At 38.9% G+C, this 15,082-nt stretch overlaps 1 protein-coding gene across 1 annotated transcript in view; it reads left to right on the top strand.

Annotated features, from left to right (window-relative positions):
* Positions 1 to 13,060, top strand: part of LOC139737156 (uncharacterized) — a 28,375-nt gene extending 15,315 nt beyond the window's left edge. The window contains exons 7-13 of the mRNA XM_071647833.1: positions 1,073 to 1,144; positions 2,682 to 2,753; positions 4,640 to 4,711; positions 6,818 to 6,889; positions 8,635 to 8,706; positions 11,099 to 11,170; positions 11,929 to 13,060. Of these exons, the coding sequence (XP_071503934.1) occupies positions 1,073 to 1,144; positions 2,682 to 2,753; positions 4,640 to 4,711; positions 6,818 to 6,889; positions 8,635 to 8,706; positions 11,099 to 11,170; positions 11,929 to 13,060 (1,564 nt within the window). The remainder of the gene's footprint in view (positions 1 to 1,072; positions 1,145 to 2,681; positions 2,754 to 4,639; positions 4,712 to 6,817; positions 6,890 to 8,634; positions 8,707 to 11,098; positions 11,171 to 11,928) is intronic.
* Positions 13,061 to 15,082: the final 2,022 nt, after the last annotated feature.

Genomic DNA, 15,082 nt, shown 5'->3' on the forward strand with positions numbered 1-15,082 from the left:
TGTGAATCACTCACGTATGTTCCATGTATCATGTTCCTTAGTCTCTATTTTGTATGCATACTTCTATTTACACTGAATAGCTGAATGACTTGCTGCTATTGGGTAATAGCTTCGAATAGTAAACTGTCACGTTATATCACATGAATGAACAGTCCCCGCCATTGATATACCACCCCATACATGCTATACACGTGAGACACAAACAAACAATAAAACAAAACAAGCATCGATTCACATTTGCACTATAAAGCAAGCACTGATTGTTTCTTATCAGGACCCTTAAACGCAATTACATCGCTGCCATAGAGCCGGGTGCCCTGAACGGATTGCACGAACTTGCAGAACTGTAAGTAAAATTACATGATCGGTATATCAAACTCCATCAAATGCATGTCGCAGATCAAATTTCATTAGATAAGTGAAATATATATCTTTGTGATGCTGTTCAAGTATTTCGTGTAGATTTCATGCTACTGAATGAAAGTTTGATAGAGAAGACGGACAATATTTTAGCTTCTCATGAGAAACCGTTGCCGTGCAGTGATTATAATCGATCTACGTTACTCGCTATTAAAATGTACCGCCTGTTTGACATTGTGCTTTCCTTGTCTTGTACATTTTCTCTAGATAGTCTGCTATTTTGGGCAACAAGTATCTATTTACGTCTTAACGTTAGATAGTTCAGGTATTTGGTAGAACATTTTGTTTGTTTTACCATATCACATTCTTGTCTTCACGATGTACGAATATATCTATGATATCATTCATCACTTATATTCATCTCAATCTCTTTCATGAACTGCCTTCATACCTTGCCATATAGGGAAAATAAAAAAAAAATGAAAACAATTCTCTTTCCTCCAGAGGGTGAGCACTTATGCTGCCTTGATTTATGTTCTTGTTTATTTTTTCTGGTTTTGAGACGATGGGGAAAAATCATTTCATTAGTGGCCTGTATATCCATGCCTATAACTTTAATGCATCCATTTTTCTTCCTTTAAATTTCATTCGGGGTTTACTTTTCTAATTAGAGTGTCCTCTCGTATCACTTCCTATTCCTATTTTTTTTTAGATATTTGGACTTTAATATCATCGAAGATGTGAACAGACCTATGTTCTCCGATTTGCCCAATCTCGTGTGGCTGTAAGTTTGGACTTTCACTTTTGAGCACTCATTATGACATCACGCTATAGACATGGTGACACTGAATTGCACTCTCTCTATATTATACGCCGGTCATTGCCTAGCGCTGATATCAGTAATTACGTTCGGCTATCAAATTAGCATGCTAGCATATAGCGAGGTCTCGGCTCATTCATGAACAGTAGTCATGTGACTCATGTCTGATATTAAACATCGTGAAAGGATACCCCATAGTTAACAAACACACACATACACACACACATCCACAAGCACTTAAACGCAACCTCACATAGACGACTGTTGATCATCCCTATTCTTTACTATTTTGAATGCTTCTCATTCTAAGTGGTCGGTTATTTGACAAAACCCTGCCGGGCAATACCCATCAGCCGTAGCTCAACAAGACAATATACGTATAAATCACCACTAGTCGAAGGCGTACACTGAGATGAGAATCACTTTCCAATGAGCATATAATCAGATATTGACCACCATTTTAAGCTGCTGCCGAGCCTAATTTAACTTGAAAAGGCGCGTTTGCATTGATCGCTCTCATAGGGTTCCCATTTGTGCAAACCTTAAAAACAAATTTGTAGGGACGTTGACTGTTGGAGTTAATTGCTACTTTTACTTTTTGTTGTTTTAGTCTCTTTCTCTCGTTCCGTATTATGCCATTTTGTATATAATATATATATATATATATATATATATATATATATATACAATGCATGAAGAGTTCATACTGCATGTTTTACCCCAGCCATAATGGACCATTGCTTATAGATATGAAAAGACGTTTAGATGTTGCTTAGCATGTTAGGTTTGATAAGTAGTGACTTGTTAAAAAAAAATAGTTTCGTTAGATATTCAGAGTAGTTTTATCATTTATAATCACAAATTTCACTCTTTGCTATAGTCGAATTTGTGTTAAAATTGTTTTGTGATGCGTGTGGAAAGTAAAATGCATGCGATGATTAATTCCGAGTGGGGAAAGAAATAAATGTATAGAATGAATTCTAAAGTGGGTTTTATACATTGGTTGATGTATAACATAGGAAATCTCCTGCCCTAAAAGAAGGAATGTTTGTACTGAAATTTTTTGTACCTCTGCTGTCGATAGGAGCTTCTCAACGTTTTCCACCTTTGATAAGAGGTATTGATATAGCGTTCTGTATACCTCTTCCATGTGCCCAGCCGTTCCTTATCACATTTTATATTATAAAAGAGATGTAATCAGACATAAGTCAGGTATCGGCCCATGAGAATTGAGCAATCAATGATTTATGTTTGATTTTTTTTTAATTTTTTATTTTTGATCTCAACATTTATGCAATAGGGCCCAGATGTGAGCAAGTGCACCTTTATAGGCATTTGAATAAAACAGTGTGTGTACTTCGCATGATTGTGGGGACTTCACATGAGCGGAATGCTCCCCAGAAAAGCAGCGCCAGTGCACAGCTGGTGTATAGCTGTTCCCTCCTATTTAGTTATTCTTTTGTTTGTGTGTTTGTTTTTTATCTCATGCGCTATCTAACAGGGGCCTTGATTCCAACAACATTGAGATCCTTCGGAATGGAACCTTTCAGGACCTGATAAGCCTAACTGATCTGTAAGTAAATGGAATGAGAGGAACATAATGACGATATCATGATTCAGGGATATCTTTCCGTTCCAAAACACGTGAAAAGATCTATTTGCTATTCACATGCAACTCAAAAGTGTCACCCATTGAGAATGTTTACTTGAGCATGCTACCAACGACAACAACAAAAACAAAAACAAAACAACAAAGAAACAGTAAACTTCATTTGAATCGATGGCAGTGAAAGCATACTCCAACTTTACAATTTCAAGTATTGTATGTATACGTAAGCCCCCCCCCCCATGCTGAAAAAAAAACCAGTGTCCCACAGTGTGTTCACAGTGTGTTTACATAGTTGACTATGTGAAAATGCTCGAATTTAACAGTGTGAAGATGATTTCACACTGTGGGGCAGTATTCACAGAGTGTTCACATAGTAATGCTTGATTTCACACTGTGACATGATGACTCACATTGTGTTCACACTGTTAAAACGCTGGAAGCTAACAGTGTGAAGAGATTTCACACTGTGTTCATACTGTGTTTCTCACACTGTGGGACACTGTGTTCTTTCCAGCAGCCCCCATCCCCCCCAAAAAAAACACATAAACAACACAAAACAATAAGGACAGCAATATATATGTAAATGTAAGATCACGTAATTCTAGAAAAGACAACGAAAACTAGAAGCTATGACATACAGATAGCATTACACACATTATTTGTCGCAAGTAATAGTTACTGTAAGTTGAACACAATGTCTGTTATGTGAGTGCGAAAAGAATACAGCAGGTATTATTGTATACAGGAATTAGAATATATTATAACAGTGCATTGGTGATGGATATAGGCCTGTATCGTTTCACGGCAGCAAAACATTGATGATGTCGATGGTTGTTATACTGATGGTAGAATTGACAACAATCCCCGTTGTATCGTGGTATAAGTCGTAGTATCCCCCTATACAAATAAGATATTGCCAGTGAAAATAGAGTCTAGTTCCAGAAAATGCAGTTCTGGGATTGGTGTTACATTTTCTTATATCTTTATTCTTTTCTGTGTTAGTATTCAATAACAAATTACGTAGAATAATCAATTATCTTTATTTGGGAACTTTTACGTTCATACAAATCGTTTTCGCTTTGGTTGCAGAATTTCCTAAAAGCCTCAAAAGTGTTAAAGGTGCATAGTCCCGGTAGTGTAGAGGGCGCTGTTGATGATACTGCCGAACACCGTTAGCATTGATACGCAGATTGCCGAAGTTGAGCTGTCATCAAGAGTAAAGCGCATAGGTGATGCTAAGTAACGTTTGCCTTCGTTGTCTTCTCTGCGCATCGCGCAGTCTGTAGTAATGCCAGAGTGCATACATATGTGCTTGTTATTATGACATCACAAAAGAAGTTTGCTAAAGCTGCCATCCCCCTCAGCCGAATCATGAGCCGAACTGTGATCGGACCACTGACTACAGTGAATCGGACTTCTTTGAACTCGGGGAAGTGGGCCACAGCGTAAGCGCTAAAGAGGAGTCGATAGCGTAGGTCTCTATAGGAAACTTGCGCCGTGCGCCCGCGTACGCATTCTTGACTAAAACACCGGGACCATGTACTTTTAAAACATTAACTAATCTGAAACTGGCAACACATTTAAGAAGGCCGAAGTTGTTGTTTTTCTCTCAAACCGAGATGTTTTTTTTTTTTTAATCTCTACTTTTGTACATGTGTAATAAGGTTTCTTGTAATCTCTCTCCAATGATATTTTTCAGCAGTGCTTTGAAATCAGATGTGCCAATGCCATGGTGACAAAGGAATCCTGCATATTCCAATAACTTCTCCAGGCACATGATGGGTAACATTTTGACATTTCTGCAGGACTTCACAATGAAACACAATTCTACCTCTTATTTGTCCACATAGAATCCTTCGAAGGAACCGCATTAGTTACATTGAGGCTGGGGCAATGCGAGGGCTAGACAAGATAAAAGGGGTGTAAGTATTAATGCTTTTGCGTATCTTTCTTTCCTTTGATATTTTACATCACATATTTCATTCTCATAGTCACCAAGAAGTTTAACTATATGCCACCAATACTCCTTGAGCTTCATTGGCTGCCTGTGCAACGCAGAGTGCAGTATAAGATCTTACTGCTTACTTATAAGGCTCTCCATAACTTGTCTCCTGGCTACGTGTCTGCGCTTATCAGTGTACGTCAGCGACGACCAGGACTACGTTGTACTGGACTGACTCTCCATGTTCCCAATACCCGCCAGAAATGTATGGGGATAGAGCCTTCTCTTCTGTTGCGCCCCGTCTGTGGAACTCTCTACCAATCCCACTTCGGAATTGTAACAGCCTCAGTACCTTCAAATCTGAACTGAACACCTATTTTTTCCAGCAACTTTGTAAATGATGTGTTACACATTGTGAAAATAGCGCCCGAAGATAAACAAGATAAACATGTTTACATTTATGGCCGTATACGCAGGCATTTCTTATTTTGCTGTCAGCGGGTGGGGGAGAAACAAGCGAGAGAATGCAGCGACCGAGCGAGGGTGGAGTGAGGGATTTTCTCCAAGTCGGGGAAGCTTGTGCATTGTTTTTGGAATCTAAATTCAAAGATCTCATTGCCCACTTTTGGTGGAAAATGTTGAAAATTTTCAATAGAAATGCAAAAAAAAAAAATGAATATTCAGGGCAGTGTAAATGGCTAAATCGTAGTATCCGTTACCTTTTGGTCCGCGTGTGCGTCTTCACTGTGTACTAGTATACAAATGATGCACAGGATAGAGTGTGTTAGTGTAGGCGTGGTGCACTTGAGGGTATTTACAATTGTGAAACATGCACGAGGCGAAGCCGAGTGCATGTTGCACTACATTGTAAATACCCGAGAGTGAGCTACGCCTCCACTAACGCCACGAAATAATCCTGTGCATCATTTGTTTTATAAAATGGGTCGAAAATTCGAAAACTAACATCATTTTTCAGCGTTTTTCACGTACCTTTGTGGGTCAAGACGTCCGAAGATGTTCGTCCCAAACATTTACGCACGTCGCACTCGCGGAAGTCCCGCACATACAGTATAAGTATAATGGGGGGTTGGGTTTCCGGACACTTAAGTTCCCGCATGAAAACTTACTTATTTTACATAGAATATGCACCCTTTACCTTTAAGACTTGATATAGACTCCTCATATAGGCCTACTAGACAACATACTCTGAAAACGGCGTGAGAATTAACCTGCTAAATCGTTGGATTTGCTCTTCAAAGTGACTCCATGTACGCGTCCGGTCCCATAACGCTTGGTCTACTGTACTGTACAAAGTGTACGTATAGTAGAGTATACGTACGTACGCCACACATGTTATGCACAAGGGAAGACAGGCCGGCCGGCCGGCAGCCCGAACTAGAAGTTGTTTACAGGATTGACAGCGCGTATGCATGCAATTCATCAAAGGAGCCGCCGCGCGCACAGACGATCGGCAATCTACCATAGGATTACAGGCAGTGCAGTTGTACTGAAGTAAAGGAAGGAGGTGTGTCTCATTTCAGCGCTTCCTATTGGCTACATTCTTGAACCCATTTTATAATAGTCTATGGTAAGTAGACCGAAGGGGCATGATGTGGAATATTTGTGAATTTTTCAATAAAAAATTAAGAAAAATTAATAGTCATACAGGACAATTTGAATGGCTAAATCGTCGTATCTATCACTTGTTGTTTTGCGTTGTTTCCTTTTTTTTTTAGTATTCTTGCCACAAGTTTCTCTCTTTTTTTGCATTTTGGAATTGAAATTCGACAATCTGGTGCACACTTTTGGTGTAATACATGGAAATATATCAATGATCATAGAAGAAGAAAAAAATCCACCACATTAACCATTTGATTAGATTCGTTGGTTGAGGGGTGGGGTGGAGACACACCCCCTGTAAATAACGCCCGGATCGCCGCCTATGTCTGTACTAATGTTCCGTACAGAGAGTGACATTTCAGAAATATGCCATTAAACTTGATGTAAACTTTTAATTTGTTTGATATGAAAACATGTGTGGAATTACTCGCAATTTGAGAAATCTCCTTTAAATATCCTCGTGCAGTTCTTTCACCGGGAATGCGATCACCGAACTCCGTAGAGGCATGCTCGACGGACTATCGGCAGTTGCGTGGATGTAAGCACAACATATAAATTGTGACCGTGCACCTCAAAACGAACATAAAGTCGCACACACTGATTTTGCGTGAGGACTGAAAATAAGTGAAATGGGTCAACCTAGCCGAACTTGACTTTTTCATATTTTCTGAAAGAGCGGGTCTTCTTTTACATTATGGTAACATTTGGTATCATAAAACGGGCAGGGAAATGTGTTCTTTTCAGCAGTTTATCTCGAACATTTTCGGTAGAATAGTGTGATTAGGTGTGTCTTTAGAATCCCTTTTTCATTTCTGAAAAACCTTGTCCACACTCTTCACTTTCAACTCCAATAACTTTTGAAAGGATAGTGCTACTGCTTTGAAAGTTGGCATTAATTATGGCCAGAATGTGTTAATGAGGCGTGCTTGATTTCAGTTTAATTTGATAATCCCTTCAATGTTGTTACTCTGGTGGTTTACTTCCTGTTTTTTGTCCCATTCATCGTACAGCCAGCACGGTTTGGTAAAGATAAGCGCTTGAATAGACACTGTACTTCAGAGCCTCTTTTCTCAGTTCACACTTTTCCTGAGTTTGTGCTTTCTTTCCAATATTTAGATAGCTTAGGAGAGTCCATTTGATTTGAGCTATACATCATTTTAAAGCTTAAAGTCTGCTCTTTCAGAATATGGTCTTAACTAAAAATTCATGTCTGGCGACTTTTTGTTTGTTTTGAGGTGCAGGGTCACAATTAGTGTGTGTATGTGTGTATGGACGTGTCTGTGTGTGCTTGTTACAATAATGTATAATTGTTTCTAAACGAATATGAAATGAATGTTTATATATACACACAAGCATTTTTCAACAGGAATTCAATTGCTAACCCTCTTGGATTAGTCTGCGCCTTTGAATGTTTCTACAACAGATATATGGCACTATACAAATGCTGTGGATCATCATCATCATCATCATCACAAGCACACACACACACACACACATACATACATGTATACATTATACATACGTATACAGTTATATATATACAAGTATATATATATACATATACATATATACATACCTAGTTATATGTTAAGACTTTAAATGTAAAAACCGACATATCCATTTTTATCGACTTGGGATATTTGAGATTGAAGCTGCTAAAAAACAAAGGAAATAATTAGAATATATGTAATAATTTTGATAACTCAAAAACATTTCTTGTTATATAACGAGTGCAGTATCATCGAAAGATTTATTTTTTCTCTGTTTGATGACCTTATTTCAAAACTTTGAAAATCTGTAGGGTTTTTTGCGTTCAAAGTCTTTATATTATGTATTTTTATATGTATATGCATATATGTATATGATATGTATATTTGTGTATATAGGCCTATATATATATATTTATATATATATACTTACTTACATACCCAATATACGCTTTATTTTATCAGAGCTTGTGTCAGTGCATAAAGCGGAAGGGAGTGCAATAAACCATCATTGTATTGTTTTGGTCATGCATGCTTGTGTATATTGTATGTTAACAACGTGATGGCTATACACTACAATCAGTATGCATGGTTAGCTGAATTTAAAGGAAAAAAAAGAGAACTTTTGATATACTTGAATGTTGATCGATGGTTAACCGAGTAATAAAAGAATAAGGAGAAATACGGAATGCGACACTGCCACTATAAGACGGAACAGAGAAATACACATGGTGAAAAGAGTCTAGTGTCAGTTTAATGCAAGTCATCGAAACGTTTTCTCTTGTCTGTTCAACAGTTCATTCCAGCGGAATCCACTCGCCTACATCGAGCCGGGGACCTTCGATAATACACCGGAAATAACACATCTGTAAGTTCTGTCGGAGCACATGACTGAATAGTATATTAAAGGGAGTTCGTCTGTACAAGTTTAGCAGGGTAATATCCAGAAAAAAAAACAACAACAACAGGTAGTTATTGGAGACAAAAACTGGAGTTTAAAGAACGTTAGCAGTTCTAGAACGCATCACTTTTAAGAAGCAAAAAAAAGTTTTTGAATTGGCAGTGAACTTCTCAGAAAAGCAATTACATAAGAAACAGTATTTTCCCGGAAGGCTGGCTATGGGTATATTGATTATATCAGCAATCAAACTTCTGTGCCTAAGGACATTATTAATCTCGGAGATGTTATTGATGCTTATTCTAGAACTTTATAGCACAGTTCTAATCCATTGACCTCTATTGTTTGGGTATTGATTGATATCAATTGGCCTATTAAATTTACGCTAAGTTCGGTTAATCTTTCTCAACGGCAACATAGTACATTGTTAGCAGACTTTTGTTTTTACAACACACAAAAATCTGAGCCGAGTTACAGCATTATTTGCTCCGGGTTCCTTAGAAATCATGAGAACACGTAGACAATTTGTGGTTGATTTGTTATGTGGCTGAATATGATTCTCACACGTGACTTTTCACTCGCGTTTGGCCTCTAAAGCATGCAGGGAATAACGTTAACCCTTTAGCAACTGAAGATTCTGTACACAATGGCCTATTGCTGTACTTGGAAGGTACAGCAATATAATTACTCTCATTTTGACAACTTTCTAAATTAGGGAAAATAGATCACTGCATGTTTATTTTTGTCTATTATAGGTTATGTTTACTTGAAAGCCTATTAAGACTTTACCAAGAGACTTGTGTGTCAAAGAAATAATTTTGATCTACTTTTGTTGACCTTTGACCTCTTTCAAATTACGTAATTATATATTCTACATGAAAACAAAACTAGAAATGTCGCTTCGGCGACTGGTATGCCTCCGCCATAATGCATGATTTTCCCAACAGGTCTGTGATTACATTTTCACAAAATTGGCAAAATATTGAAATGACAAATTTGTCACAAATGTGTTCGATGTTCACCTTCCTTGACTGAGGTTTAATTGGATGAATAGGAGAGCATGTATTTGGGGATTTAAGGACTTTAACTTGACTTTGACCCATTCATACATTTATGCATTGAGTAATTTTCAAGGTACCGGTATGGAGAAAAAGTGCAATTTCTGAATTGAATAGTAAATTGTTACCAATTTCATCTGGCCTTTGACCCTAAAATTCATAAGATAATCACTTTCAGGTAGAACATGCATAATATGTACTTAGTTTCAAGATAACATGAGCCACTTCCGAGATATGGAGGAAAAAGTTCAGCATTTTCACTTGATCTTTGACCTTTTGACCTTTGAGGCAAAAAAAAAGAAGAAAAAAAAACTTTCCAGAGAATTTCTATTAGGTTACACATGCATACACCAAGTGTAAAAAAAAATACCCCTGCTGGCATTGCATAAATATGAGGGAAATAGCAAAATTTTGAAGTGTTGCACTTGACCTTTGACCCCCTGACCTTTGACCCCATGAACCCTACATTCTCTAGATAATCACTTCCAGTCAGTACATGTATATACTATGTTCCATGAAGATACCTTGAACAATTTTCCAAGGTACGGAGAAAACAAAGAAGTTTTAATATTTTTACTTGACCTTTTGACCTTTGAACTTTGACCTCATGACCCAAACTTTCACCAGAGAATCTTAATTGGGTAATACATGTATACACTAAGTTTCAAGAAAATCTCTTCTGGCATTCAATAGATATGGTGGAAATAGTGAAATTTTATGTATTTGACCCTGACCTTGTGACCTTTGACCGTTGACCTCATGACCCAAACTTTCACCAGAGAATCTTAATTGGGTAATACATGTATACACTAAGTTTCAAGAAAATCTCTTCTGGCATTCAATAGATATGGTGGAAATAGTGACATCTTAGGTATTTGACCTTGACCTTTTGACCTTTGACCTTGAGCATGTGCACCCAAAAGTTGATAGGCACAACTTCACCCCCTAATACATATACATGCCAAGTTTCACTAGGATACCTCAAGAGGTTTTGATAGTTACCTTGTCCACAAAATTCATTACGGACGGACGGAAGGACGGACGGAAGGACGGACGGACGGACGGACGGACGGACGGACAACCCGAAAACATAATGCCTCCGGCACCACTTCGTGGCGGAGGCATAAAAAAATAGTAAAACATAAAACTATAAAAATGCTGACGGGAGGTTTCGGGCGGTTTAGGGAGTAATCTGACGGACGGTTTCGGGCGGTTCAGTTACTAATGTCCCTGTTGCCATGAACCACGATGATCTCTACATGACTATACATCACGTGACTCTCTTGTGTTATTCTTCACCCCAGGAGTCTGATCGAGACGGAGCTGGACCACCTGGAGCCCGATATGTTCAGAGGAATAACAAAACTCAAAAGACTGTGAGTACAATCTGTTTTCTTCTCCTTTTTTGTGCCTCAGTAGTTCAAAATCGATCAGAGGGTGTACGACGTACCAAAATGAGAGTGTGAAGTGTTTGCAGGTAATAATCTCCAAAGCACTAAAATAAAGGTAAATTGACACATTGTGTGTGAGGAGTAGGACAAAAGAAGATGCCAGTGAAGGAATATATACGAATCGAGCGAGTATGAATGATATGTTAAAAAAAAGAAGTCAGTGTTGTCTTCCTGGTTACCCATATATCAAAGTAGTAATGAACGACGAGTGATAAGTTTTACTTATTCGGGTCACTTCATTCATTTCAGTTATTAGCTTTCCCCCTTTTTTTCTTCTCTCGCTGTCTCTCTGTTTGAATAATGTGTGTGACACTATTATAAGGAAATTTACTTCTTATCAGTTCATGCGTCTCCCATGAAAATGGATGGTGAATGTAATTTCCATCCTATTAAACGTTCCATTGTAACAACTGGAACTGGAAAAGCCTGAAACTGAAAAAGTCGAGGTACATCAAAACTTTACATTGCGCCGTATGAGTCTTAATTTTGCAAGATTCAGTGAGGTATGTAATACATGTATGTCAAGTTCTGCCGACGAAAGTCCACAATCAGAACTTGCGTAGAGTCAGTAGCATTTTATTTGTTCTTTTCCCTCAAAGAAAGTTGAAGGGGTATTGCATGCTTAATCACAATCACGAATCGGAGCAAAAAATGAATCGCCCGCTCTGTTTCATACAACACAGGTCGACAGACGACTACCGTCTTTGCTGCCTATTCAGTAACACCACCGTGTGCTCTGCCGGGAGCCGTTCGGCCCTGGATTCCTGTCACAGGCTCATGCCCAACACTGTCTTACGGATTGCTATGTGGATACTGGGTTTCAGTGCCCTCATTGGTAACTCGATGGTCCTATTCATCAGATGCAACAACAAACGAGATAAGCGGCTGCACGAGCAGCCATTCTTCATCACAAACCTTGCCATAGCCGACTTGATGATGGGTGTCTTCATGATCATTGTAGCTTCAGCTGACTTGTACTACGGACACTACTATTACCTCAGGGCTTCGGCATGGCGAGAGTCCGGTCTCTGTGCATTCGCCAGCCTTTTGGCAGTCTTGTCGAGCGAGAGTTCGGTGTTCCTGCTCGCAATAATCACGTTCGACCGGTTCGTTAGTGTCGTCTTTCCCTTCGGAAGACTTAGATTCCACAGTTCGTCTGCTCGTGTGTGCGTCATAGTCACGTGGATAATCACCCTCATTCTCAGCACAGTGCCAATCATTGTAGGGTTCTTTCTCCCGAACTTCTACGGCTTGTCGGATGTCTGCATCGGACTGCCACTCAGTACCGACGAATCTCAGGAAGGGACCTTGGAGTGGTCACATGAGCAAGGCCTCACCATCTACGTACCGTCTGAGGGAGGAACCATGCAACCAGCGTGGATCTACTCCATAGTTCTATTCCTTGGGATCAACCTTATCCTGCTCCTTTTCATCCTGGTGTGTTACGTCATCATATTCGTCAACGTCCGCAGATCTACCAAGGCCATGGGGGCCTCGAGTCACGTGAGTTCCTCGCGGGATCAGGAGATCAAACTGGCTGCCAAGATGGCTGTGATCGTCGGGACGGACTTCTGTTGCTGGATGCCGGTCATCATCATGGGTATCCTAAGCCAGACTGGCCTCGTCGAGTTGCCTGTCGCCCTCTACGCCTGGTGCGCCGTCTTCATCCTCCCAGTCAACGCCTCTTTGAATCCTTACCTCTACACTTTCGTGGAGTACTTTGGAAAGAACAAGTCGAAGACGCAGCAGTCGTCGATTACCACCTCTTCAACCATCGACCATGAGACGCGACACAACCAGAGTACAAAAATGTGAGGACTGTATGCATGGGATGTGGTGATTACGAAAATGCACTAGGCCTAAATGTTTGAACCACTTCACCACTACATATCCTCACTTGTCTCACCACCCCATCCCCTCCCTCTACAAAAAAAAAAGGAAAAGAAAAAAGAGATAGGCACTGCTAATACCATGTGTATTTCTCTGTAGCAAAGTAATAACCAGGTACAGAAAATCTAGAAGTATGAAAAGACCGAGAAGGCCGAAGTTTTGACCCTTTGAAGACTTTCAAGCACTATACCAATAAATTGTAAAATGGCGAAAAGTGTCCTCATAACGAATTTATTACATCCGTCCTTCTATTGAATGCACTACAACTTACAAACGCCTTGAAACGAGATACATAGCAAAACTGTAATGCGGAGGTTTATAGTGCCCAAACACTTTTCTCGTTCGTGACTGTGATAAAATGACTGTATCCAGATAGGATGGAAAGGGAGCGGTTCTTGTGACTTTCATGATACATTCCGATTCTCATACAGAGAGGGAATACACTTGTTATTGTCTGGGTTTTATAGTGGCTTAAGCTATGTTTTATTGCAACTGATTGACAAATTTCCCCACATCGACGTCGATTTAGGGTAATTTGTCAATCAGTTGTAATGAAAATAAGTAGATGTAAGAATTTCATTAATTTCAATAAGTTATATTTTATTCGATTTGTAAATACATTTTTTCACATACATCAGTTTTACTCTTACGAAGCTCTTTCCGAATTTTCCGTTTGGTGTATTTTGTTTTCGAAAAAATGTGTCATGTTCTAAACCTTCCGTTTTTTTACATAATGCCTGACTGAATGTTCGTTGACTCTGCTACTTTATTACCCATTAAAACTAACTGCAGTTGCAGTGAGAGAGAGAGAGAAAGAGAGAGAGAGTATACCCATTCAACGTGTTCAAAGAAATTAGTTCACCTCCCAATAAATATGGTCTTCTATTCATCGCTGCATTATGGCTTACAAATTATGTAAAGTGTGCAGTATATTGTGTGTGCATGATCCTATCAATGCCTGTGTATAGGTGTATAACCACAACTTTACTTTGTAAGTAGTTGCAAAGCATATGATTTCTTGAAGGGTTAAACATATTATAACAGATGAAAGGATATTGTAATGTGGCCTTGAGTAGTTTGCACGAAAACTACTCTGATGAAATGATGTGCAATGTTACATCTGTTCTTCTTTCTTTCTTTCTTTTTTCAATAAAACTCCCAAATAACATTATCTTGAGCGATGGTTTGAGGTGAATATACACAGTTGACTTGAAACTACATCGTATATAGATAGATAATAATGATGTCGATGATAATTCATAATATTGGCAGATCCTTTTGCAGACAGCTCAAGACTTCTTAGGCACTAAATAGATTGGGTAGAAATATTAGTCTTGCTTGAAGACCTCTATATTTCATCAAATCAATATTGTGCACAAATTAATTCGAGCTCTGTTACTGTATGCTAAGGAATACGTGTTTTTTCTGTTTATTCGATAATCATCAGTTATATGCAAGTTTGTCAACCACCTTGCACTGATCTGGTCCCGTTTTATTGCGCGGGTTTAGAAAAACTTCGACTTTCAATGATTTCAGTTTTAAAAACCATCAGTCATTAGAAACATACAACGTGTTCAGATATTACTGTGGAAAACTGTAAGCGTTGTAAATTGTATTGTCTGCAAACATTTGAAAGAAACGTACTGTTGAATCGGGTGTGCAGGAACAGATCACGTTATTGTGTAACGTGATCGTGGGAAATGTATGCACTATATATTGTATGAATTTATCAGTAAAGAATTGGGCACTGATCCACTCTTGTAATGCGCCTCATTTCCATGCATGTCTGGCCTAAGAGTGTATGACATGTATGCTTTTGCACGTGTACGTATGCATTTGTGTGGATGTGTGTGTGTGTGTGTGTGTGTGTGCGTGCGTGTGTGCGTGAGTGCGTGCATGCGTTCTTAAAGTTGCTTAGTTTGTCGTTCATGAGAGTAACAGGAACTC

The sequence above is a fragment of the Diadema antillarum genome, unplaced genomic scaffold (genome assembly GCF_040938485.1).
Source record: "Diadema antillarum isolate AM-2024a unplaced genomic scaffold, OU_Dant_1.0 seq00000684_RagTag, whole genome shotgun sequence".
NCBI classification, from domain to species: domain Eukaryota; kingdom Metazoa; phylum Echinodermata; class Echinoidea; order Diadematoida; family Diadematidae; genus Diadema; species Diadema antillarum.